At 40.7% G+C, this 25,092-nt stretch overlaps 1 protein-coding gene and 1 long non-coding RNA gene across 3 annotated transcripts in view; one reads left to right on the forward strand and one right to left on the reverse strand.

Moving 5' to 3' along the window:
* Positions 1 to 292: 292 nt before the first annotated feature.
* The window catches only part of adkb (adenosine kinase b), a 104,626-nt gene continuing 79,826 nt past the window's right edge, over positions 293 to 25,092 (forward strand). The window contains exons 1-4 of one of the 2 annotated variants that reach the window (XM_051417209.1): positions 293 to 629; positions 4,170 to 4,244; positions 4,355 to 4,408; positions 17,278 to 17,356. In XM_051417209.1, the coding sequence (XP_051273169.1) occupies positions 580 to 629; positions 4,170 to 4,244; positions 4,355 to 4,408; positions 17,278 to 17,356 (258 nt within the window). In that variant the 5' untranslated portion in view covers positions 293 to 579. Of the gene's footprint in view, positions 630 to 3,188; positions 3,304 to 4,169; positions 4,245 to 4,354; positions 4,409 to 17,277; positions 17,357 to 25,092 lie in introns of those variants that run through there. The other variant, XM_051417210.1, reaches the window with a different exon arrangement.
* Positions 3,317 to 4,160, reverse strand: LOC127373109 (uncharacterized). Its single transcript, XR_007886882.1, has 3 exons — positions 3,990 to 4,160; positions 3,768 to 3,877; positions 3,317 to 3,641 (listed from the first exon to the last, which is right to left on the reverse strand). It is a non-coding gene; the product is annotated as an uncharacterized LOC127373109 (long non-coding RNA).

Below are 25,092 nucleotides of genomic sequence, written 5' to 3' on the forward strand. Positions count from 1 at the left end.
GATGCCTCTATTGTCCCCTGTTGGTGAAACAAATTTGTTTAGAGATATACACCATGTAAATGTTCACACAGGGCCCACAGACAGACCAGGTAGACAATATTAATAGAGTTTTGCACACTACCAAACTAATTTGCAATCGATTAAATTACTCCAAACCCACCAACATGCAATGAACAATGGGCCACTGTGGGATATAAATGCAGCAATATCCTATAAATAATGTAAAGTACTATAATAAACAACAGTATCTTGAACTCAGCAGCCTTTTGTCTCCTGCATGCAACGGGGCAGGCTTGTGAAGTTTAATCTAGGTTGAAACAGATGATACAGAAAGCACCGCGATAACGCGAGATAACTATCCCTTTCTGCCACATTGGCTCATAGCTAATAGCGACCATTCTCTGAACATAACCATTAATTTTCCTCCTCTCTCTAGGTTGCATGCTGGTTCTTCACCGCCGTCTGTGGAAAGGGGGGAAAAAGGAAAGGAAAGGAAGCCGCAGCCTCTTCACTCATCCTCCCCGGCAGTGAGCAGTGGCTTCCCGGGCGTCAACACAACAACCGTCGCTGGTCAAACAAATGTCCGACGAGGAGCCAAACATGTCGACTGGGAGGAAAACGGCGTTAAGGTAATTTAAAAAAAAAAAAAAAAACCCCGATAGTATGTGTGTCATCTGATTCGTGACAGTTATCCGCTGTAGCTAACCGTGAATTGACGCCAACGTCGGCGGTTGTTGTGGTCAACCGTCGGCAGGTTGATGAGGCGCTAAGCGGTGTGTGAACCTTTGAACGTTACATCAGGTATTCAGGTTGCAACGGCCGTTAGCGTTTAACGCACAGAATGCTCGGTCATAACGATGCTAACGGCAGCTAGCAGGAGACGGTGGGTTCATCAGTTTGACTGGGAGACAGGAATTGTCGTTACACCTATCATAACATAAATATATATATATATATATTAATAAAATAAAATAAAAATGCTAGTGACGATATTTAATCATAAAATGTAAGAATTGTGTGTTTATTCAGTTTTTTAAAAATATATTTTTTTAAAATTGCAAGCGTGTGAAATATATGGGGAAAAAAAGACCAAGACGTACGAATAATGCATTAAAATATAGGTTACAGTAACGTTAGATATGTATATGTAAGTTATATCAATCGTAATGAAGCACTATTAGCATATGCACAGTGCTGGCAGGCAGCTGGTGTCTTGTTGACATTTTGCATAATGTTTAGTGAATGGTGCTGCATTCACTTGACTTGAGGAAAACTTTCCCATAGTCAGTGCAGTGTTAGTTGTAGTTACTCACAAAATGTAATTTATTACTCTTTTCAGGCATATTACTTTTCCCCACAAATTGATAATTGTGTCCTTTTCTCCCCAAAATACAGACTTATGACGATTAAAATCCAGTTTTGTTTGTTAAAATCAAAGTAATGGAGTATATCCAGCCATTGAATGTAAGCATTTCTATCTTTCAAACCAGTTTCCTGCACGATTACACAAATTAATGCATGGATGTGATTGGATTAATGGATTTCAAATTAGTGGGGGGTGCCTACAATAGTTTTTTGAGGTGCTAACTGTAATATTATTACTGAAATGTATTAGTTTCATTATTAGCTACTGGGGAAAGTAATATTATTACTGTAATATTATTGTGAGTTACTGCCCAACACTGGTCACACGATTATGAGTTTATGTTTAAAGCCAGTAAAAACAGATGAGTAAGGTTTTTGATTTTCAGCACAGTCGATCCAAACTGCAAAGTGCAGATAATCAAAAGCAGAAGAGAAAGAAAAATAAAATCACATGTGCATAACAACGCCTAACAGAGAGAAAACAAACAACTTAATGCTTCAGAAGTAATAAGAGAGCAGATTAGGCCCAAGAGTTAATGTGCATTTAAAGTTGACCCCTGAGAGCATCAGTAGAGTGAGAAAAACACATGGAAGGAAGAAGGAAGTGACCTTTTTCCAAGGGACATTTTGACATACAAAAATAAGATAAGCACGTGTGTAAGTCATAAGATTATTGATGGCTGAATTACACGTTGCTGTTTCAGTTTCGAGGGCCTGGTGCTGTGCGTGCCGGGGACAGAGCCATTGTTAATGATATTAGTAACACCTGTGCTCTTCCTACCATGACCAGTCTTTAAAGAAAAAGGCCTATTTGTTCAGTTGTTGTGGTGGCTATTGAGAGATTCATGTCGCCATAGTAGCATTAGTCCTGCACCCAGGAACAGACACAAGCTTTTGTTCAGAGCATCTTAGGTCTCTGAAGCCAATGGAAAAAGGCTAGATGTGAGAAATATGGCCACAAATGTCAAATAGTCCCAAGGCTACTTTATATTCATTGTGGCCCTTGATGCAGGTGCAAGACAAAAGTACCAACAACTCAACACAGTCAATACTTGTAGCATCATCAATAAAAATCCCAAATATCAATGAATATTATTGATGATAATATACAGTTTCATACAAATTATAACTCAAATGTTGAGCTTACAATGCCAAGTTGCCCATAGGCCCTAATTTGACCTTCCTATATAAATAGCTTATTATTTTAATGTAGCGAAAGGAACAATATATATAATGTGTTATTACCTGAAGTCTGATTTGTCTACACAAAATAAGAGTGCTGACAACTATTAGCAACATTTATTCATTAATTCACATTTATTAATGTTTTATATGTAAAGGAACAATCCATGCTCCAAATATCATTACCAAAATTGTGATTAGAACTGGCAATTGTCTCCCATTTAGATTGAATTCAACACACATTTTAGATATAGAAGAGCAATTAAATCATTAATTTTTTCTTGTGCTATGAAGTATTTTCTATATAATGTTTGTATACAGCTACAAAATAGATATTATTGTATTGTATCAGTTAACAGAATTTGCAAAATGCAGATTTTTTCATATATATCAAACTCAAACAGTTGAACTATATGTAAATAAACATGCAATGCCTCCTTAAAAATTCCAGATTTCATCATTTATTTTACATTTTCTCTGGTATTTGTTTTAAACCACGGGGTCCACTTCCTTTCCCATTGGCATCAAACGCAGCACAGAAAGCTTTGCAGTGATTGGAACATGTGTAGCCAATCATATGCCTAGAATATACTAAGGCCCGCCCATTCTTCCTCTTTCAACCAGTCAGTGTTGGTTAAAGTGCAGCTTTAGTTCCTGTAGTTAAAAAGCACATTGCTTGACAGAGAGGAGGAAGCTGTTGACCATTTAATCATCAGGTTAAGCTGCTGAGATTTCTGACATAATGCCAACTGCAAGGTAAGATCCAAGAGATAATATCCTCCAGTGTTTACACAGGGAACACTTCCACTGTTATGTTTGTCTTTTAACATTTCCTCACAGTGCTGTTTCAATGGGTTGATTCAAAAGAAAGTGTAGACTTTCAGGCTTAAGTTGGAGCAGCTTCAGTGAGTCTGGATCTTCTTACATCCATTCTGATACAGTTCATGTAAAAACCAAAGTGCTGCTGTTATTTCTCCCTGTGATCTCCACCAGACATTCAACACAGTGGTGTCTTGTGTTTTGTGAAAGTTGAGTCACCGGTTATGAAAACTCTGTTGTCAAGAGTAGACTTTGACCACTATAATATCTTGTTGCTGAAGGAAAAAAAAAAACAATTAAAAAAAGTTCAAACAAAATACAGTTTTTCATGCTTTGACGCCTCAACTTAAGTCTAAGCGTGCATTAGCCTAATGCCTTTGAATGATACACTCATGCCTCACATGTGTTTAGATGAGACCATTGATACATCAGTTGTTCAGAGAATGATAATGCTTTATTTAGATCTTTTATATGTGCTGAAGTGCCTGCTTTTCCTTTGAGTAATCTCCATCTGAATGGGGGGAAAAAAAGAATGAATCACTGGTTTTACATTTACAAGTCCATTAGTCTGATATATGAGCTCATGAGTTTGAAATTTAACAGTTAGCATGTGTTGTACTCACATTGAGCTTCGAGAGAAGATCAGGTAACAGAAGCCATCCCTAATAAAAGTTTTACTGATTTTGATTCAACAAATTAGAAACAGATGATCCTATATCACAGCAGATTGTTTGTATCCTCTGTTCGTGCAGAGCCGGTGAGTGGGAGTCTGCATAATACAATATGTTTTTGTCTCCCCACAGTGAAAACACCCTCTTCGGGATGGGAAATCCCTTGCTTGACATTTCAGCTGTTGTGGACAAAGATTTCCTTGATAAGTAAGTCCAAACAGCTCATCTGTTTCCGCTGATATCTTCATATTTCTGCATCTTAAAGCACACTGACGTTATTTATGTATTTATATATTTATTTGCATTATTTCCCGAAGGTTCGGACTGAAGCCGAATGACCAGATCCTCGCTGAAGACAAACATAAAGCCTTGTGAGTCAAAACTTCACCGGGGCACCACGTGCTTCAGTAGTGTAACGCAAAGTGTTAAAATTACGAACCAAATAAGGGATACACTGGTCATTCATACCCACTACTACCATCTTGACACTTAAGCCGTGCTCAAAATAGCCGAGTTATAAATCAGCCCTCTGTAACTTGGAGCCTCAGCACTGGACCCGCCCACATTTTTCCCATGCTGAATTGGTGCCAAACTACATCAAGATGCCTCTGAATTTACTACTGCTTTGAATCTCATAGTATATCTACATTGATATTTACACAGCATGGCATTACATTTACACAAAACCAATTAATTGTTATTATTTATTCAGAGAACGGTTTCACTGAGCACACATGCCTCTTTCCCAGACCCTCCCTCCTTCACATTGCAAACAGATGCTACAGTAATATTATAGCCTTCCTCGAAAACGTAGCTGAAGATGCCACTATACTCTTCTGAACCTGCAGGTAAACATAGGCCGTAAACAGCAAAAGAAGATTAAAATGAAAATAAAAACGAAGCTTTAATTGCTGACTGATCTTACACCGTCCTCTTTGTTTGATAGTGATGATGATGATAGAGTGCAGATGGTGTCTTTTCATGGAATTTGCCTGTGTTAATTTTAGCGCGGACGTAAAAAGTTCACCATCTGTAAGTAAGACGATGGTGAGAAGGGAGAGTTTTCTTTGAAGTCTCCAGGATTAAACAATTTTCACATTTTTAAGTAAATCACATATTTGGGATGTCAACATTTGTTATATGCTTGTCTCTTCTAAATAAGTGTCAGGATGTTTGATTTATGATTGACTGATCTTTAATAATTACCTTGATAGTAAAAGACACTAGAGTTGTAAACCGTGGCCTTTGGTAGTCATTCATTTTATTTGGCACATTCCACACTAGACAGAAACTATACTATATTTCTGGGTTCAGAATAAGAATCATAATAATAAACAGGTGTATTGGTATTTTGATACATGCACAATAAACATAGTAAGCGATAAGAAAAAACAAGTACTGCTAAAGTCAAGAATCATAAAATATTAAATAGAAATACAAAAACCCAATATGAAATGTATATAAAATGTAATTGTATGTATATGTATATGTATGTGTATGTGTGTATGTATAGTATGTAAAAAATCTATCTGTATTTAAGGATCAACTCTATCATAATTCACAATTATCATGATAATTCACAATTATCATAGAGTAAAGCAAGATTTCAGTGAAATTGGGATTTTAAAAGGAACAGACAAGACAAACACAGAAAACATGTTTCGCTTAATATATTTATTTTAAAGTTTTGTCACACTGAATAACGTCTTCCTTTTTTTTAAATCAACATTTCATTTATTTTATTAAATGTAAACAGGGTGTTAACTACAGCCTCTGTGGTGACTCATGGCTTCACTGATAGGATCCCTGAGCTTCTCTTGTCCATGTTGATCACAATGGCGCTTACAGACATTGTGTGTAATATTCACACATAGGCTGTTGCCAGATTGTTTGCCTTCACCTGTCCTTCACTTGCAAGAGTGCCACAAATTACTTTTCTTAGGCCTTTATTTCACCAGGGCCACTCACACAGCACAAATGCTCTTCTACAGGAATTCATTGCTCCACACTCGGGCACATACACACCTCGAAGCCACCCAGTACAACAGTTTTATCTATTGGATGTAAGATAACCGCATAACCCTTATCTGCTGGCCACTGAGCAGCTCCACTTGAACAGTTTGGTGTTGCGTACCTTGCTCAAGGGCAACTCAGTGGTGGTATAATGAGGAAGGACGGACGAGTGCTGTTATTTAACTTTCTGTACCCAATTTCATCCTGCTAGTCCGGGGATCGAGCCTATGTCAGCGTACGCCAACCTTGGTTTTCCCACAATGCCTCCACAGCATGTACTTTTTTTTTTTTTGCTCCACTCAAACTTGATTTTGACATTCAGTCTTTGTCAGGATACTCGTTTGATCAAGACCAGTAATTTCAGATTTGTAACCACGAACAAGGCTACACACAAGAAGCTACATAATTGTACACACTGGCTCAAAGTTCAGACAAAACAAGGGAGACCACACAGATAACCAAGGTTTTGAAACAAAAGAAATGTATTTTACCACTATTAAACTATACAACAGGTATAAAAATATGTACATCAGTGTTGTCAGTAGTGTATTGAGTGTGAGGGTGTGCGCTTACTGTGGTGTAGGGAAAAAGATAATGTGAAAAACAAATGGAAGTCAAAGCAAGAGCCTGCTGGCTGGGAGGGGAGAGATATAACTAACAGGTTCAGCTCCCTATATAGCCCAGCAATCTGGGAGCATGTTAACTCGGGTGTAGCTCATCCTCCAGCCGGTTCATGACAAAGTGGGGGCTCATAAAATTGACTAGTTTGGTAGTTCATCAGTTAGAATCCAGAATATGTACAGAGCTACCGTAAACTGGAGACACATCTTCTGGTACATCGCCATTGTTGCTATTATTAATTTTCCGATCATTTTTAATATTGTGAATTTCTGAACATTAGTCCTAATGCTTTACTCCACAATCTGGTCCTTCGGTGCAGATCAAACATTTGTAAATATTCTCTCTGATTTAAAATAGATTTAGAGCATTACGCAGCCATGGCAGAGTTGCTCTCTGAGTGCTTTCTAGTTTTTATGACATCTAATTTTTCAAGAGTGCATGTTGAACGAACAATTTCCGACCTGACAAGTGAAGAATTCTGTTTTAGTGTCTTGTGTAAACCTTCAAAGCAAACCGTGCATCAGAGCACCAGAGTAATGCATGTACAACATAAAGACAGATCAGTACATCAGACCGTCTGTACCTTTCTTTTTTTTTTTTTTTTAAACAATAGTCTACCTTGTCAGGTCTTGTTACTTGACAAAGGGACACATGTGACCTTGGGCGGCGGCAGCAGCAGCACAAAGCAGCATCATCAGCAGTGTTGTTCTCCTCCAGCACAAAGGCAGCGGTGTTATCTTTAGCCCCACAGACACCGTTCCCTCCACATTCTGCACAAGGTCAGGGCAGGATTAACATGCAGCTTTGGTGGTTTATTCCCAACACAATGCATTTCAATGCATGTCGCCTCCCAATACCACCCACCCCCACCAACATACTCGCCCTCGTGACCATCAATTTATATCTGAATGTACAGTATATGTCGTATTTTTTTTTATCACTTTATCTATTAACTTCTAGCAGTACAGATTACGAAAAAGCTCAAATTTCAAAGTACATAGAGGTCATTCACAAGGTCATCGGTGTATCGAAGAAGAAGAACTTTGACGGAAGTGTTGTGACAAATAACATCATTACTTAAAAGGCCACAATAGACTTACAAGGCTAGTCGACTAACACCATTGTTGTGCTTCTGAATCTACAGAGTGTAACACGATTCATTTTTTCTCCCCATCACCCTGGTGGGAGAGAGATCATTGGATGCAGTGCACTGTGGCCATGCCTGAATTCAATTATCTAGTCACAGCAGAGCCCATATAATCCTGTTGTGGCTGAGAAATTGCCTGCTGTAGAAACCATCAACATCCCTGTTAGTACTGGCTGGGGATTTAATGTTTTTTTCTCTGAATAAGCCTCAACTGTGACTTTTGATGCCTTTTCATTTTGCTTCAAATGTTTCACAAGTTCCAATTAATTCCCAGTATTAACTCTAAACGCTATTCACTGTGAAATCAGAGCTGAAAGGATTTGTTGATTAATTGATTAGTTGACCAACAGAAAATGTCATTTATCAAGCAAAAAACGTAATTAATTAATCAAGAAAGAAATCAGATTAATTCTTAATTAAAATAACATTATTATTAATATTTTTAAATATGTCATAGAACAGATAACTAGTATTATCATATCATAGGAGGGCCACTTCAACATCCAGGTACTACAAGAAAGTGCAGTATTGTGGAAATATTTCCACTACTAACATCATACTTAACAAAACAACTGGAAACAGCCGTCAGTTTGTCGTAGACTAAATTACTAATCGAGTATTTAAATAAATAATAAAGAGATAAAGTAAATTGTTAATGAAAATAATAATTAGTTGAAGCCATATTGAAAACCAAGCGGAGCATCCGCTCTGCTAAAAAAACACTAACATCCTGGGCGACCTCGCTGCCTTGTGGTTGAGACGCATACCTCACAACCACAATGTTTGGTTTGTTTTCCGGCCCCATGAAGTTTGATACCGCCCTCTCACTCTCAAACTCGTGTATCCTGTCTGTATCTATACTTTCTCCTGCGTAATAAAGGCCACAAAATGCTAACTTAGAGTAAAGTATAGAATACCCATAACCGCTCCACTGTCTCCTCCATACAAGGAAGCTTCTGCTTTTCAGAGTTTGCAGTGTGGTGGTCAGAGAGTCTCGTGCTTGTACTGTAACTGCTTTTATTTGGATGTTATTTCCTGTGGTTTTTGAGCTGCAGTTGAAATGGTTGTTTTCAGTAGATGCTGGGTTTTGTTTTTTCCGAGGTTGCCATGTCTGCTTTTGAAATTGGGGTATGAGAGGAAACCAGCAAACCAAAGCGCTGTGTTTGACTTCTTTTATGCCTGCTGAGATGTGTATTCATTTTACATATTGTCAGATGTAATGCTGGAGGTCTTGTTAACTTTTTGTAGTCACTGCTGCCATCATGTGGCTTAAGTTTGGTACCTGCAAGGTGGGGAATATGTTATGACTTTTTAGAATTTGCAAATATTTGGGGTACATATTGTCTTTATCTCAGACAATCAGGCAAATTAGACAAACAATGCATTGTAATTACAGTTGTAATATTTAAAAAATATTTATTTTTTAAGCAGCTGGTTGATATTTTATTTGAACTTTTCACTTTTTTCTTAATATTGAAATTCTTTTGCGCAGTATTATATTCCACAAAAATGGTTGTGTACCCTTTTATGTCCAGCAGGGGGCAACAGTAGCCTGCTGTTTTGACCCCAAGGAGTCTCCATAGGAAACAACATGTCAACATAATGAAAACACGCCTCTTTCTGCAGGAGATTATAATGTGGGCAAATAGACATTTTATTTCAGGATAACTAGGCATTACAGGTTGTTTAGAACGCGCGACATTTCATAACATACCATCCACCCAAAGCCTCTTGGGCTTGTTAACCATATCATATTAGAGCTAATGATTATTAGTGTGTCAAATGAGTGAGTCATTGTTATAGTCAGTGTATTGTCACCTCCGAGGGGGAGAAATGAAACATCAGCTGGCTCCTGAATATTAGTCCCGTTCAAACATTTGTTTTATGACTCCCTCTGTCCAATGATAATTAATTGTTTACTTTCTCATCTCTGGATGATGGCGTGACTCTTTTCAGAGGTTGTTTGCTCACAGCAATTAAGTTCATCAGTGCTCATCCTCCCTCCTCCTCCTCCTCCTCCCTCTCCCTCTCTCTACCCCCTTCCATCCTTTTCTCTCTTTCTCTGTGCTAAATGCAGATTAGCAGCGTCACAATCGCATCCAGAATGAGAGTAAACTCCTCATTATGCCGTGTGACCCTCTGCTGCATGAATAATTCAGGGATGCAGCGTTAGTGGTTGGCTGTTATTAGCATTCCGGATGGCGAGGGAAAGGGAGAAAGAGGGAGAGAGAGGGTGGGAGGCTCATATCACTGACAGGGCTGACTCAGGGGGATCAGCCCTGGATTGAGACACACATCACACACACATCATCACACGACACAGGAGATCAGTGGAGGTGCCTCTCCACTCACACACCCCGCTGTCTGTGTACATCTTACACACCCCTGCTGCTGCCGTGCAGCTCAATCTGCTTACTGGGAGGAAAACAACAAAGGCCTCTCTCACTGAGTACATGCTAAACACTCTGGCTCCTGGGTGTGTGTGCGTGTGTGCGATAGATTCTGCTCTGTAAACACACTTGACTCTACCCCTCCAATTTTTTTTATATTTTTTTTTATTTTTAATACATAACGAAGCAAACTGTGAGTGCTAGAAACCCCCGGCGGAGCTATCCTGGTGTGTCAGGAGGAGAAACACTCCCCCATGTGTGCGTGTGTTTGTGTGCGCTTACATGCAAGCATGCGTGCAGAAGCTGCATGTGCTTGCCATGGTGCCACTTCACTGGATGCACTCATGCTTGACTGAGTGTATAGACACATTACACGCCCCCCCCTTTTGTTTTTACTTCCCAGTTCCCTTGTCTGTTGCTGAGGCTGAGTGCTGTACTACAGTACTTAAACTCACCTCCGCCGGCCCGCTGGGGGGTCAGAACATCCGGCTCCCCCTGCTGCTGAGGGCAAAGGTCGCGGGCCTGCATCCATCAGCCGGCCTCTGAGCCAAAGAGAGAGAGCAGAGATTAATGGCACTCAACTGGTAATTGAGACATCAGAAACATGTTCAGTCGTCAAACGCGCGCTCCTCTTGATGTTTTATTGATGTGCATGAATCCGACGATTTGGGGCACTTGCATAAATCTGACGTGCTCACCAGAGCTCTACTCAACCGTAAGAAACGTGGATCTTGACCTTTATCTTTATTAAACAAGGAAACTTTTCAAATAATGGAAATAAAGAAGCCTCAGATCTTGTTCTACTGTGGGTTTTTTTGTTGAGGAAATAGGGTAAGACGGGGCGATTTCTCTGCATTTTAAAGCATACATGCTGCATCATGAGAGATGGCTGATGCAATCATAATTAAGGCTCGTCCTTGCCGGAGCTGCAAATACCTCCCTCTTGTTGACAGTGGCTGCCAGCAGGTGGTGCCAGAAGGAAACATCACAAGTCAAAGGGAGTGTAACAAACATAATCCACATCTCTGTGCATGTGGGCGTCCTCCCGTCCTCCCCTCCTCCCCTCCTCTCCTCCTCCCCTCCTCCCCTCCTCTCCCTCCAACTCCCCCTTTTTTTAAAGAGCGTTTTATAATTAAAATGTGGGCGTCTCAGCCAGTACATACAGCATGTTCAGTTCAGAAAAGCATGCTCAGGGCTATTTTTAGTCATCTTTGATCCCCAGCAGCCACACAGGAAAAGCCACTGATGGCAGGAGCCCTGATACATGTAGGCTAGTTGGTATACTATCTGTGCTGATCATTTCTCTACACCTAGTCTGTGCGGGGGTAGAGATGGGAGGCCTGACTGGTTCGCAGCAACTCTCCCCGTGTGTTTAAAGTTCACACTGGGCCATATGGTCCCCGCAGTAGGGGGTGTTGGTGGAATTATTCACATGGAGCTCTCTGAATCACCGAGATCCTGGTATCAACCTCCAAGATAAGGGGAATGTCTCAAAGGCTTTGTGCTCCGGCTTCAAATCTCAATCCTCTGGAGAACACCGGAAGCCCCATCCTTGCTTACAGACTCCGTCTTCCCACTCTCTCCCTCAATGTGTCCCTCTTTCTCTCCTTTTCATGTCCACACACTCTCACACTCCCTCTCCCACATCCACACTGTACAGTGTGACAAACAACGCCACCCTCTGCAGCACGAAGCCAAAAACCTGTGACATTTTAGAGGAAATAATATGAACTCATCCTCCATGACCAGATTTTGCCCCCGCCGCCTAATCCTTGAGTGCAGCCTAATTAAGTACAAACAGCAGTCCTCGGTTAATGCCAACAAATGGGCTGCTGCTGCTGCTTGCTGCTTGCTGCTGGATCGGCCAATTATTAAAGGGATGCACATTTGTTGTTTCTGGATTCTAATGCAATTACTCACCCATTATGACCATGTAATTGTGCAGTCATTAATTGTGCATCCAGTCTATAATACAGAAAGGCTCATTGCGGCTGGAGTCGTGGTGTTTTCTGCACCGAGGGACTCGAGGCGGGTTTTTTTTCAGCTGAACATGGATTGGACTGAGATACCTGAACGATGGCGATATCGTAACACATTTGTGCAAATCAACATTCATCTCGTACTGTAGTGTATTAGAAGATGTCAAAGGACGGGAACAAGGCCTCGCTTGCTGTTTGAATCATGACTCATTTGTGTTCAGTACTTTTATGCGCCTCATTCTTCGCCATCTATTCCCATCCTGCCCTAATGTTCCACTGATAAGAATGTCCTATTCATTCTGCGTTCTTCACCAGTTGCTACAGAGAGAGAGAGACTCTACAGGCATTGAATGAAAAGCACATCTATTTCTGAGGGGGAGCGCGAGCACGGTAGAAGATAATTATTGATTTGAAATAAGAAAAGATAAGGCTCAACCTTGAGCAGCCCAGCGATAGCGCACAGAACAGAATAATTAATGGGCCTGTCTTGTGTCGGGACAAGCTTTCACACTGAGACGAGCGTATTGATTTTAAACAGATAAACTGCGTAACCCTTTGTGAAGGGTTTGACAAACAATTTAATTGGGGGGAAAAACAACAATATTCCTCACCCTTTCCATCTCCCTTTCATCACGTCCCCGAGCTGTTTTTCCTCTGCCTGACCTATGGAAACAATTACTGTGCATCAGGCCTTGTACTGCCTCCAGACTACCAAGGAAGGCTGGTGTAGGATGCACGCACTGATTGGGGGGAATCTAATCAATGGTGGAACCTGTCTCCACTCCAGATGCCTGTGTTGAAACTGGGATTACCGAAGCCTTTTAGCTATATTGCCCCTCTCTGCTTCTGTCAGAGAGAGAGAAAGATGGATCTGCCTGTTTAAATGTACCTGCCTGCTATAGCTGAAGCAGCGATAATTTACTGCTCCTGTACAACCCTCCTCCTTTTCTAATCCCCCAAGGAGAGCAGCAAAGAAGCCCCAGTCCTCTCACTTCTTCCCTTGCCCTCCCCTGATTAGTGATAGGGGCTGTTTGATCATGTTTCCCTGCCTGTCCTTGTGATTTGTAAGCTGTTTAAACGTGAACGAGGCAATTAAATAAGGACGAACGGAGGAGAGTGGGTGCCGCGGTGATCATTAGCGATGAATTACCCCGGTGTGCACTCAAACACTCGGGAGGACTTTCACGCGGACCACTCCCGAGGATCCAGATCCAATCTAGCCATTGATTAACAGAGACTTGTTCTTCCTGTGAAATCACTCGATGGGGATTTTAGGGCACTCATCCGGTCTTATCGAGATAGGCTAACATCAAAGGCGAATGAAGAGGGATTGGGTAAATGGGCTCGCCTTGCCCTCCATGTAAGAGACTTAGAGGAGCAAATCTTGAATTATTGCCTCATGTAAATAATCTACTTGGCTCTTTTTTGGGAGGTGAGAGAGGAACTCATGAGTCACTCGGGGCAGAGAACACTCATAGTACTTTGGAAGCTCTCATATTTCCCTTGATGGGAAACAACGGTGGGGGCTCCTTCCCCAGGAATGTAAACAACACCATGTTCCTGACTTGTGTGATCTGCCCCAACAATTTGAATGTGTTAAGCCAGGGAGATGTAGAGGTATTAGGTTTTGAGGAGGACTCTCATATCCTCTGAATACAGATATTCCTTTCAGTAGCCTAATTCCCCTAATTTGATTTAAGCTGAATAAATAAGTGCCCTATTAGTCTCAAATTGGAAGGTATGAAATTGAAAAATAGCACACTGCCTTTAGTTAAGAGTGGTCTTTAACCAGAGTGTCAGGGGCAGTCTCTTGTAAGGCATGTGTTATATAACACAGACTGTCCATACATTAGTGGAATTCATGGCATATTTGGAATTGCTCTTCCACTGAACAACACCAGTGGGTTTTAAAAGTAGAGGTTACGGGCTGAGGACATTTTGTTCAAAACAATTTCTTTTTCTCTGCTCCCTCCCATCAGCGAGTGAGCTTAGACTGCAGTAGATGGAATGGGATTTTCTCTTCCTAAATGGCCAAGGGGGCCGTTTACGGTGTCACTACTATGGGATCACATGATGTTTGAGGGTGTAAAGGTCTCGAGGCAGCTGCTCCTTTTCGGATGGGATTTTCGAGGCATCCAAGAGCAGGGCCCCATGCTGTCTGCACTGAAAGGTGGAGCAAATACTTCTAGGAAGAAAAAAAAAAAAAGCTCAAATCCTCTGAAGCTGTGTGTCTATTTGAAATGGGTTCTGGAGTCCCTCGGCTGCCTTCATGTTATAAACACCCACAGTGCTCAAATTCTTCCTTTGTCAAGGAGTCATAACAGGTGTCTCAGGAAGGATTTTTTCCCGGTTAGCATATTTTCCACTTGCATGGAAAGTTTTTTTTTTTTTTTTTTTTTCTTTATTAGGAACATTCTGCCCTGGGTAGACCCCCTTGCCTTGAGACATGATATGCAGACTTTCTTTGAAGCAGTAAAGGTTACTTTCACACTCGCTCAAAATTTGGCCATGCTTAGTTAAACCAGGTTGTGCTGCAGTATTGAACACCTCTGGCTGACATATGTTGGTAAGCCATGATGCACTTTGCATACATATTACTCCTGTCTGCAGTGGGTATATGCAATAGACACGAAATATTTCTAGGTTCAACTTCAAAATTCAGGTTCGCCACCCCAAAACGTGCAACCTTTGACCTCCCCTGAGAATGTTTTTTTAATCCTAAGAAGGGAACACATTGACATTCTGCAGCAGAGCCTTTACATAACCAGCACCCCTTGGGATTACACTCAAGCATTTTCTCAACAACCCCTCTTACGCAGTTAATTTAAGGTGGAATTGCACATACAACACCAGTGGGAATGGTATGGTGCACCTTGAACTATTTACCATGTCATTGGATTTTTTTCCCCCCCTCCCTAAATACACTTACAAATGGACAGTCTTCAATTTACGGTTGAGGAAAAAAAAAAAAAGCCAAGGACCTCCTAATGTGGCATATCATCTTGACTGCAGTTAGGTCAATTTCCTTAGCAGGGTGGACACGTTTGTGTAGCCAGCCCCCTGGGAGGTTGTTTATATGAACGATGTGGTGAAAACACATTATTCATGTTCTCAGCTCCTCAGATAAAGAGTCTATCTTGCAGCGTAGCCCAGCTTTGCATCATGTTACGCCTATGCATTGATGCTATTGATGTATGAAATGGCAGTATGATGGGGAAAATACAAGAATGATAAAACCGCCGTCAGTATTTCACTGTAGACCCAAGGGTGTTCCTGTGGTTTATGTTTGAAAAACTCGGCAATTGTTTACTCCCCCATTCCCCAATGTCATGTCTGTTTTCTTGACTCATTGTGTTTAGTCTGTTTCAGTCATTTCTAAACTTTGCTGTATGGTTCATACATCAAACATTTAATCAGATGTGGTCTCTCTGTAAACACATTATCTGGCGATGAGGGTTTGCGCACAAGGAAATTGTACAGCTTGTTTTTTCTAATGCTCTGAAAACATCACCTATAAAATACAAAATAGCTGCCTATCTCTGGCAAGTGAAAAATTAAAAATGTATTTTATTTTATGCATCCCTTTTGAGGAAGCAGTTCAAGTTTGTCAGAAATAACTTTCTCTTGCTCATCTTGCTTTAATACTGTATGACTAACTGCAACCATGTGTGGACAATGTTCCTCTTTTGCTTTTATCAAGCTGACATTCAGACCCCAACTGCCTCTTTTCAACTCCGGCAACATTTGTGGTCAAGTATCCCATTTAACAAAATCCAGCGTCTACTCGCTGCTTTTTTTCCCATGCCTTTTTTTCTATTTAAGCAGTATTGCAAAAAAAAAAAAAGAGTATGTTCTTCTCAAATTTATCATATTGCAGTTGACCTACTGCTGCCTTCTTTATAGCTGGGGTAGAAAGTTGATGACTTCACCCAGTAATTCTCAACAAGGGTGCAGAGTAGATCAAAACATTTGGAAAAAAAACTATATCCACGTACAGCGAGCTGTAACACCTGAACACTATGTCTCGTGCTTGAGAGTGCGGGAAATGAGCAATCATTAGCATTCATTTAGGGTTGTTTTTGTGTATGCCCTGAATGTAAGTCCTATTTTCACTTTCATTTTAGCTCTGTTTTTCTCTCCACCAATTCTTGAGAGAAATATCCGACTCTTTAGCTGCTAAATGCTGCACTATGTTTACCAGCTAGATGTTAACTTTGTCAGTGTGACATTTACATAGTGCTTGGAAAGTTGGAGTTTTTTGCTGAACACATGTTGTGATGAGAGCAATGAGACTGAACAAAACCAATCTGTGGACCTTAAAACCAAAACAATAAGCCATAAGAGCTGCAGACTTCGGTCATCTATCAGTTGAAGCCATTGAAAATATATCAACGGGTGCAGCTTTAAGTTTTGCATGATAATGTGCAAAGATTCTGTTGGCATGTTAAATTTATTATGTCAACATGTTAGCATGCTAAACTTGAATTATTTATATCTGGGGATTTGGCAAGCTATCTTTAGTACGTTGGCATGTTGGCTGTGGTATGTGTTATAAGCATGCTAAGATGTATGTGCACTTGAGCAGGGTGTGACGCTAACATTAGTGTTTCAGCATGCTATGTGGGTCTGGTTCATATTACAAATGACACTCACTGGAATTTGGTGCATCGTATCCTGTGTTGAACTAGTGGAAAACATGACATGTTGATAGTTATAAAAAGCTTGAGAGATCAAAAGAGTCATTCGGATTATTCTCTGGAGACCATGAATGTCTTTACCAAATTTCACAGCCGTCCATCCGAAAGTTTTGAGACATTTTCACATCTTTTTTGTTCACAGTCGCTTTAGCTGTACCTGTGTAACCACTACTGATGGATTCTCTATTGCCTAATTTGTGATACTTATGTCTCACTCCTCCTAAACATGTTGTAATGTGACAAGAAAGTTGAGAAACCTGTCGTCTACCCATGTTACAGGTGGTGGTATTGGGTGTCTACACTAATCCGTTATCAGCAGGTCTGGTCTAATTCACTTTGTACTTAGTATTGAATGTTATCTTTTATAACGAGTCATGTACCTCTTTGTTTCAGGTTTGAAGAAATTGTCAAGAGGAGCAAAGTTGAATACCATGCTGGCGGTTCAACCCAAAACTCAGTGAAAATTGCTCAGGTTAGTCTTCTCTGGCCCTCTGCAGTGTGCCTGAATGTGTTTTGAATATACAGTGGTATGCTTGTAACCTTAGATTTGTCAGCCTGGCAGCCTTGGGAATACAAAGCATAGCTGCACAGCATGTTGACACATTAGAGTTTTAGGTGTTGTGAATCCATCAGACCTGCCACGGAAAAGAGAAAGGCGGGGAGGATTCATAATATTTGCAGTGTTATCTAGTTGGCCTAATTTCCTGAGACATATCAAACATCAATTAGATAGAATTACAAGTAGATGCAATTAACATGTCACAACAAATTATATCAAACAAATGCTGATCTTCTCCCTGGCTGGTAGACAGATTTAAGCATCTAAAAGAAATTGGTGATTGTCCAAATCTAAAATGGCAATCTGAACTTGAGCAGATTATTCACTGAATCTTTTTTTTTAAGTGACTGCAGTGAGTCTCTGAATTTGACATGCAGTGATTAGCTCCTGATAAGGCTTTGGTCTGCTCACAATAAACAAAGAAAAAGCACCCAGTTGAAAAATAATTCTCTTCCGAGAAGAAATGAGTGCAGAAGCTAATTGAGAGGCTGATGTTTGTGAAAGCGCCGACTCCTTCTTATGTGTGGGTTTTTGTTTGTACATGTCAGTTCAGTGTGTAGAATTGGTATTTGTATGTGTGTGTGCGTGTGCATTTTTATTTGTGTGTATTTAGCACAAGATAGATGCAGAAAGAGGGAATAGAAAAGCCGGCAGGCCCTCGGGCTGCCAACATCTCCATGCTTTGGAGACAGTAAGCATCCTTTTAAAAAGACACGCAGAGCTGTGCACCTCCATACAAACACTCTTTAATTATCACAATCAGAGGCGTTAACATAAACCTCAGTCACTCACAGACATGAACTGCCAACTGAATTTTATTCTTTGGGAAATAACATTCACTATTTTTAAAATCCTGTCTGCTTGATGGAGTTTGATTTTAAAAACGGATGGTTTCCTCTTGAGTCAATTACAGCCTTGAAAATGCTCCTTTTTTGTCATTACACTAACCAAAGCCATACATTTAGTTTGGTCAGGCATAGACCTTGACAAGGATTTTTTCATGTTTTATTTAAGAAGACACTGAAGGAAGTGCCCCAAGTTGCATATCAACTCCCTTGTGAAATCAGATGGAGATAGGAGATTTTTTTTTACAGCTGGCCATTGCTGGAGAAAGAGCCGTCATGGCCTCTGTGCCCTGTGAGAAACGTTCAGTCAACTAAATTATTCTGTCTTATAATGGCATGGCAGACCCCAGTCAAATGTTATTCTACTCTGTTTATTTGGATATTTACCCCCTTCCGAGGGAAGATGTAGAGCTGATTCTGAAAGGCTCAAGATAACAAGAGTGTTTTCGTCCCACACCCAGAAGTCTCAGAAACAGTTTCTGTCAATATATACCTTGAAGCGCTGACTTTTCCACATTTCACTTTCAGGTGATGGTGTTCTTTTATGAAAAATGTATAATGCATAACCGGCTCCCAGATTATCACATTGTAGCACTTGCAATATGTGAAACTTCAAACCCTGCTGTATTGTGGAAGCTGAACCTTCAAACACGAATGATATGCACTGCAGCACTGAATCCACATCAAAGGGCCCAGTGACTAAATGAGATGCTCGATCCAGGGCAGGTTTGCTCAGGAGCACCATCGCTGCTGGAGGAGAGAGAGGTGTTCAGAGGCTTTGCACAGGAATCGCTGCACACGCTGGGAAAACCCAGGGTGTGGGAGGATCAATGCCTTTGCCAGTAGAACTCGTACTTTCCTCCAAAACCCAACCGCTTCATTGGAGGCTGTAATAGGTTAAATACTGCCGCTTCATCCGAGTTAAGATTTCTGCACTATCAAGGAAAACCTAAACCTCAGCTTTAAGAAGATGCAGAATCGATGGTAATTGGATTTAGTCAAATGAGAATTGACCAAGCTGAAGCTTAGATGGATAAGTATTGTTTCCCTCTAACCACCGTCTCTGCCCCACTCTTTGATCGAAATCGTCCGTTGCAGTGTTTGCTAGCCGTTGATTGGTTGCACTCAGTGCTATCTTTAGCACTGGGACATTATCTCCCCCCCCATGCATTGTGTCTCCAGTCACTACTTATCAATATTCAAAGCACACATTGTCACAAACCAGAAGTCCCAAGGTAGATGTATTAACACACATGAACTTCCTTAGCTGTGCACCAGTGCTCCTCAATAAACCTTAGATCTTGTTTGGATCATGTCAGTGAAATTGCAAGCTTGTACAGTATGCAGAGCTCTCTTGCTCTGATTCCTAAGAAGAAGAAAAAAAAGCAATGATAGAAGTGGGTTAGAGGTTGTTGCCTTTGCCCAGGCTCCAACAAACATCATGCCCTGAAGGGGCATCCAACATAAAGGCTCACCTACTGGATGTTGCAGGGCTGTAAGGTAACAAAAACCAGCCCAGCATTGCTTGCTCACATACTGCCTCACACTTCAAAGGGCTTTCAGCTCTGATAGGGCACGGCGGGAAACAACAATCATATTTTTTTTCAGTCATTTACAAAGTCGAAGGGGGAAAAAAAAGTGGCCTTTCTGAGCATGTGATCCAGATTTTGGTACCGCCGAGCTTGCATGGTGTTTATCACAGGTGACAGAATCGGTGGGGGGAGTCAGTTGACTGGAGGGCTGTATCAAGAAGCACAGTCAATTCATTTAGACAGAACATCAAAGTCCTCCAACAGCTCCTTAGGGCCCAGAGATTGAAGTCTGAGCTGAGACAGGCTCATAGGGAGTTATTGCTGCTGCCAGGGAAGTAGATCCTACTCTGAGTGCCTTGTGTAAACCGTGCATTCTCATTATGATCCTCACAAATCAACAGCATTGACATATTTTATTTCTTTGCACTGTAAGCACGCTTTGTACCCATTCACCAAAGGGACAAATTGTTATGTTTAAGTGCCCTAGCTGTGAACGCGTAACAAAAAAGTTATGATTAAGTATGTTCTCTTTTCTTTATTTAGATTTTGTGCGATGTTTGCAGACTATATCATCAATTCACTGTGATGTCTTAATTATTGTTTAGAAAGTAAAGGCTTTTGAAAAATATGCCATCTCTGTTATGGTTATGATGCCTGTTTAACATTTCCTCAGACTTGGTCAATCGTGGAAGGGGTGAATGGGGCCCAGGCTTGGATGTTGGCTCTGAGCTCTTAATTGGAAACGCATGTGCACCACACTGTTGAAAGTTGTATTTAAAAAACAGAAAAATCCCACAGCACTACTTGACTTCGAAAAAGGTCCTCACCAGCTCATATTTTGTAGGGCAATACTTAAACTGGGTTTGATGTCACATTGAAGGCATTGACTTATTTCTCGGGTTGAAAATATTCCATGACCTAATGTTTGGCTTTTACAGCTCGTTTTGTTAAATAAATAAAGAACAGCAACTTGCCTCCATTTGAATGGGCTAAATGAAGAAATGCCTGCGTCTGGTTCCACTTAGAGAAAAGAGGACAGTTAAGGAGAAAGAGTGGAGCTTTTGTGTTCAAACTATGTGACTGAACTTTCAGGAGGATGTGCTTATGTGCTAAAATGTACGTTCACAATATTTCTGTTGCTTTCTGTTTTTTACTTGCATTCTTCTAACACTTTAAGATTAGTGATAAGACAGTATTCTTTGTCTGTGAAGAGACTTGGAGGGCTTTTGAGACATTTGTTGTTGGATCATTCTGTAGCTGGGATCTACATAAGAGCTTTGACTTTTTTGTTTTGGTTTTTGATCACGTTGAGTGAGCTTATAGCTGCATAGATCTCAGCGCAGCTGTGCCGAAATGAGCACTCTAATGACCGATTAAAACCTGAACCCTGGTGCGCCTTTGAGTTTCACGCCGCAGAAATCAAACCTCTCAAGTATGCGCCTGTTGTTAAAGCAAAAGCCTCTTGTTTGTTTTAAGACAGGTTAATTGCAGAACCACTGTTAGCACCCGCTCTGAGCCGTTTTATGGCACCGGGGTCTTGCCGTTTCCTTCCCATTACGAAGCAGTGGAAGGTCACAGTCTGTTAAGCTTCTTGTGAGAGACGCATGAAACCAAATGGATTTTTTTTTTTCCTTTTCATTCCCATCTCCACTCATTCTAGGCATTCCAGGTGTGCAAGTGTGCACTTGAGGGGGGCTGCCATTGTTTTCCTCAGCACAAGGAGAGGAAGCAAAGAACGCCTCATTCGCTTTGATGAGCGATGTGTTCATGCGTGGGCTTCAATGTCACCCGCCATGAGGCAGCTGTGAAGTCGCAGCTCACGTCTGTGGTGCCATTTACTCAATGATGAAGTGGGGAGATCTCTGTTGGTTCCACATCCACCTCCCCTTTACACACACATGTACGTACACACACAGTGTCTGAGCATGTGTTCCTCCCACCTCAACTGTATTGTGACTGTATGTCACAGCTAATACCAGCATGCATTAAATCTCAAGCTCTGTGATCACAATGATAAAGGTTGACTGGGCGATTATGCAAGGCTTTGTCATCAGAGGGATTTGTTAACAGCCGATGGCCCCGCCGCGTGACGCCTTCTTTCTTGTGTTTCCTCGAATTTGACTTTCACACGAAAATGATTTGTTTGATTTAATTTTCCTCTCAGATGCACAAGATTTGTGTTGCCCCGGCAAGAAATGGCACAGATTGCTGTATAGGTGACATATTACCATCCCCGTTGAAGTTAATTTGCCGTCAAATTTGTGACTTAATTTAAGCTGCCAAAGGGAAGACGTGGGGAGTAGATTGTAACTCATAAGTATGCATTGGAAAGAGTGTTGATTAACATTGAGGGCTCGAGAGACAGACGCACTCAATGTGTATCATCTGGCCTCAGAGGCTGGCAGTGGAATTGAATGTGATATCTTGCATAACGTGTCCTTGCTTTAAGTCCTTGGTTTCAGGCTGAGGAAGAAAGGCTGCACCATTGGCTTGCTTGCTTTTTGCTTGGCTGTTGTACAGTTGCCCGGGCTTCAGGCGAGCTCTGAGTGAAATCTAAAAGGACTTGTGAAACAGACAGTAGTCTACATATCTGGCAGCATTTTCATGTCAAATTATAGAATGATATTTTGCACAGGACACTTAGTTCGCCTGCCACGTTGCTGTATTCTGCAGTTGAAAGCAAGCACTTGTGTGTTTGGTGCACAGGCGATGAAAAAAAACAATCAGCTCACATGGCTGTGGAATGGTGTGAGAGCCTTTCAGACTGTAAACAATGGTTCATTAAACAAACTATTGGTTGGAATCATCTGTTGACACAGGTCAAGTAACTGATGAATGAAAGGATGATTGTGCATTTTACAAAACTGTTCTACATTTCTGTATGATTATGAGTGAACGATGCCCCTCTCTCATATTTCCCCGCAGAATGTCTGTGGCAGTAGCATTTATTTGGCACATTCTCAGCATGCTCCCACTCTTGCGGTTGAAGTGTTGCATAGCAACTGAGAAAAACAGCTTTAAATATTTTGGTTAAAAAGGTTTTAAGAAAATAAAGAACAGCCTGCAATTACTGTTCATTTCTCCCGAGTTCATAAGTTTAAGGAGCTGTAGTATTGTGCCAAGTAATAAATGAAATACCAAATTAGGCTTTGTGTTTGCTTGGAAAAACTGAGAAACGGTATGTGTAGAATATTGCGTCCCCTTGTGCCAATTCAGCTATCCATCTATAGCTATTTTGTTTATCGAATAAATGCTGGCAGCTGTCTGCACCTTCGCTAATTCACAACTGTTTTGAAACAAAGCTCACAGTAGTTTTCAGAGTGCAGCTTGGCTCAGTTTTCAAGCCAACTGAGTATATCTGTGACAGGATGGAAAATGTGTAGGTGAGTGCAAATTTGAAGTGATGTGCCTCAGGAAAACGGATGGGGATGGAGCGACGGGGATGGGGGCGCATGTGGAGAGAGAGAAGGCTGGATGACGCACAGCAGGTGACAGACAGACACTAATAGTAATGGCTCTTATCAGTGCTTCGCTCGTTCCCTCTTTTCACATGGGCTCTGACATCCTCCTCCTACTCCACCCCCTCCATCTAGCAGGGGGTGCTGGGAGCTCGCTGGGTTGTGCAGCCCGCTCAGACGGAAAGAGCCTGCCAAACACCGGTCCCCTCACATATAAATTGCATCATTAACATCGCCTAGATTATTCCAAGCTCTCCCACCGGGTTTATGGCAGCACCAGCTCAACTTAACTATTTGACTCACTGAAGACATTCAGGTTTCCTGAGTGAGCTGTGCTCAGATCTGTGGTGAAATGCACCAGTTCTATTCTCTCTTAAGGTTTTAAACAAATCCAGAGGAAATATGTCTGTTTTTTTTCACTCAGAGAGCCTTATTATATAGTCTATGCTGTGCTGTATTTTCTATCTTGAGTTGTCAAAACTTGAGTTGTGTGTTGCCACGCACACCAAAGGAAGACTGGTTACTAGTATGGCTGAGCGACATGGCTGAAATCAATTTCACAATATTAGTAGCTATTTTTCGTAGATGTGAATATATCACGTATAAGATAATGAAATCCATATTTAATGCAACATATAGGTGTGTTCCAGTGCTATACGTTATTCCAGACTAGACTCTTCACATGTATGAAACACAAACTTTGATGGCCAATCTTGTTTTTTTTATAACCCTAACCCTATATATTACAGCTCTGTGTAAAATAAGACAAGAACAAACGTCATGTTTAAGTTTCTCTATTCAGAGAGGATGTTGCGTTATTGGGGATGGGAGGGAGAGTTTTTATGATTGTTCCGTTTTTACAGAACAATACAGCCAATGAACATAGTATTGAAAAAATAAAGATAAAACGATGTATTATCCTACGGCCCTAGTTAAAATCCATTTCAATATATAAATAGAAGAATTTCATGTCTTCATGTGTGTAAAACAAGAACTTCATTAACTAATGTCATTGGTTTTTAATTAGATTTTTTAGACACTTGGATAAAACAATAACAAGATGCTGAAGCGATTAGTAAACTAATTTAATCCAAATTTTTGGTACCTTTTTTTTAAAATTAGCCTTTTGTATCTACAGGCGCCGCAAGTTGCCCTTCATGGAGGCTGCAATGTTGAACCGCCATTTTCTTTCAGAATGTATAAAATATTATTATTTTATGTCTAAAAAAGACAACAAGGGTACTCACCAATGTTTGGGTACAACAGTTAAGTTTTTGAGTACAAAGGTTGAAGAAAAGCAGCACAAATCTTAGAATAAGGTTGGACGTGTTAAAGATCCAACGTGTAACATTTAGGAGGATCTATTGGCTGAAATATAAATTTCATAGGTGTTTATTGGTATATAATCACCTGGAAAATAAGAATCGTTTTGATTTACTTAGAATGAGCAGGTTGCCTTCCATGGAGGCTGCCGTGTTGAATTGCCATGTTTCTACAGTAGCCCAGAATGGACAAAACAAAAACAAAGACTCTAGATAGGGCCATTCCCAGGTGAAGCGAGGGAGTTGCAGTCTGCAACTACACAACTAGATGTCGCTAAATCTTACACACTGGTCCTTTTTTTTTTTTTTTTTTTTTTAAAGAAAAACTGAATTACAGATTTATTCATAATAAAAATGTGTAATCTCCTAATATGATTCCACTCAAAGTTGATAAATGATAATACTAAATTATTGGTCAGCTCTAGTTGCTGTAAACTAAACACTACTTAACCCTATACTGCTAATTGCCTTTTCCTTAAAGTATACAAGAAA

This window comes from Dicentrarchus labrax, unplaced genomic scaffold, assembly GCF_905237075.1.
Source record: "Dicentrarchus labrax unplaced genomic scaffold, dlabrax2021, whole genome shotgun sequence".
Lineage (NCBI taxonomy): Eukaryota > Metazoa > Chordata > Actinopteri > Moronidae > Dicentrarchus > Dicentrarchus labrax.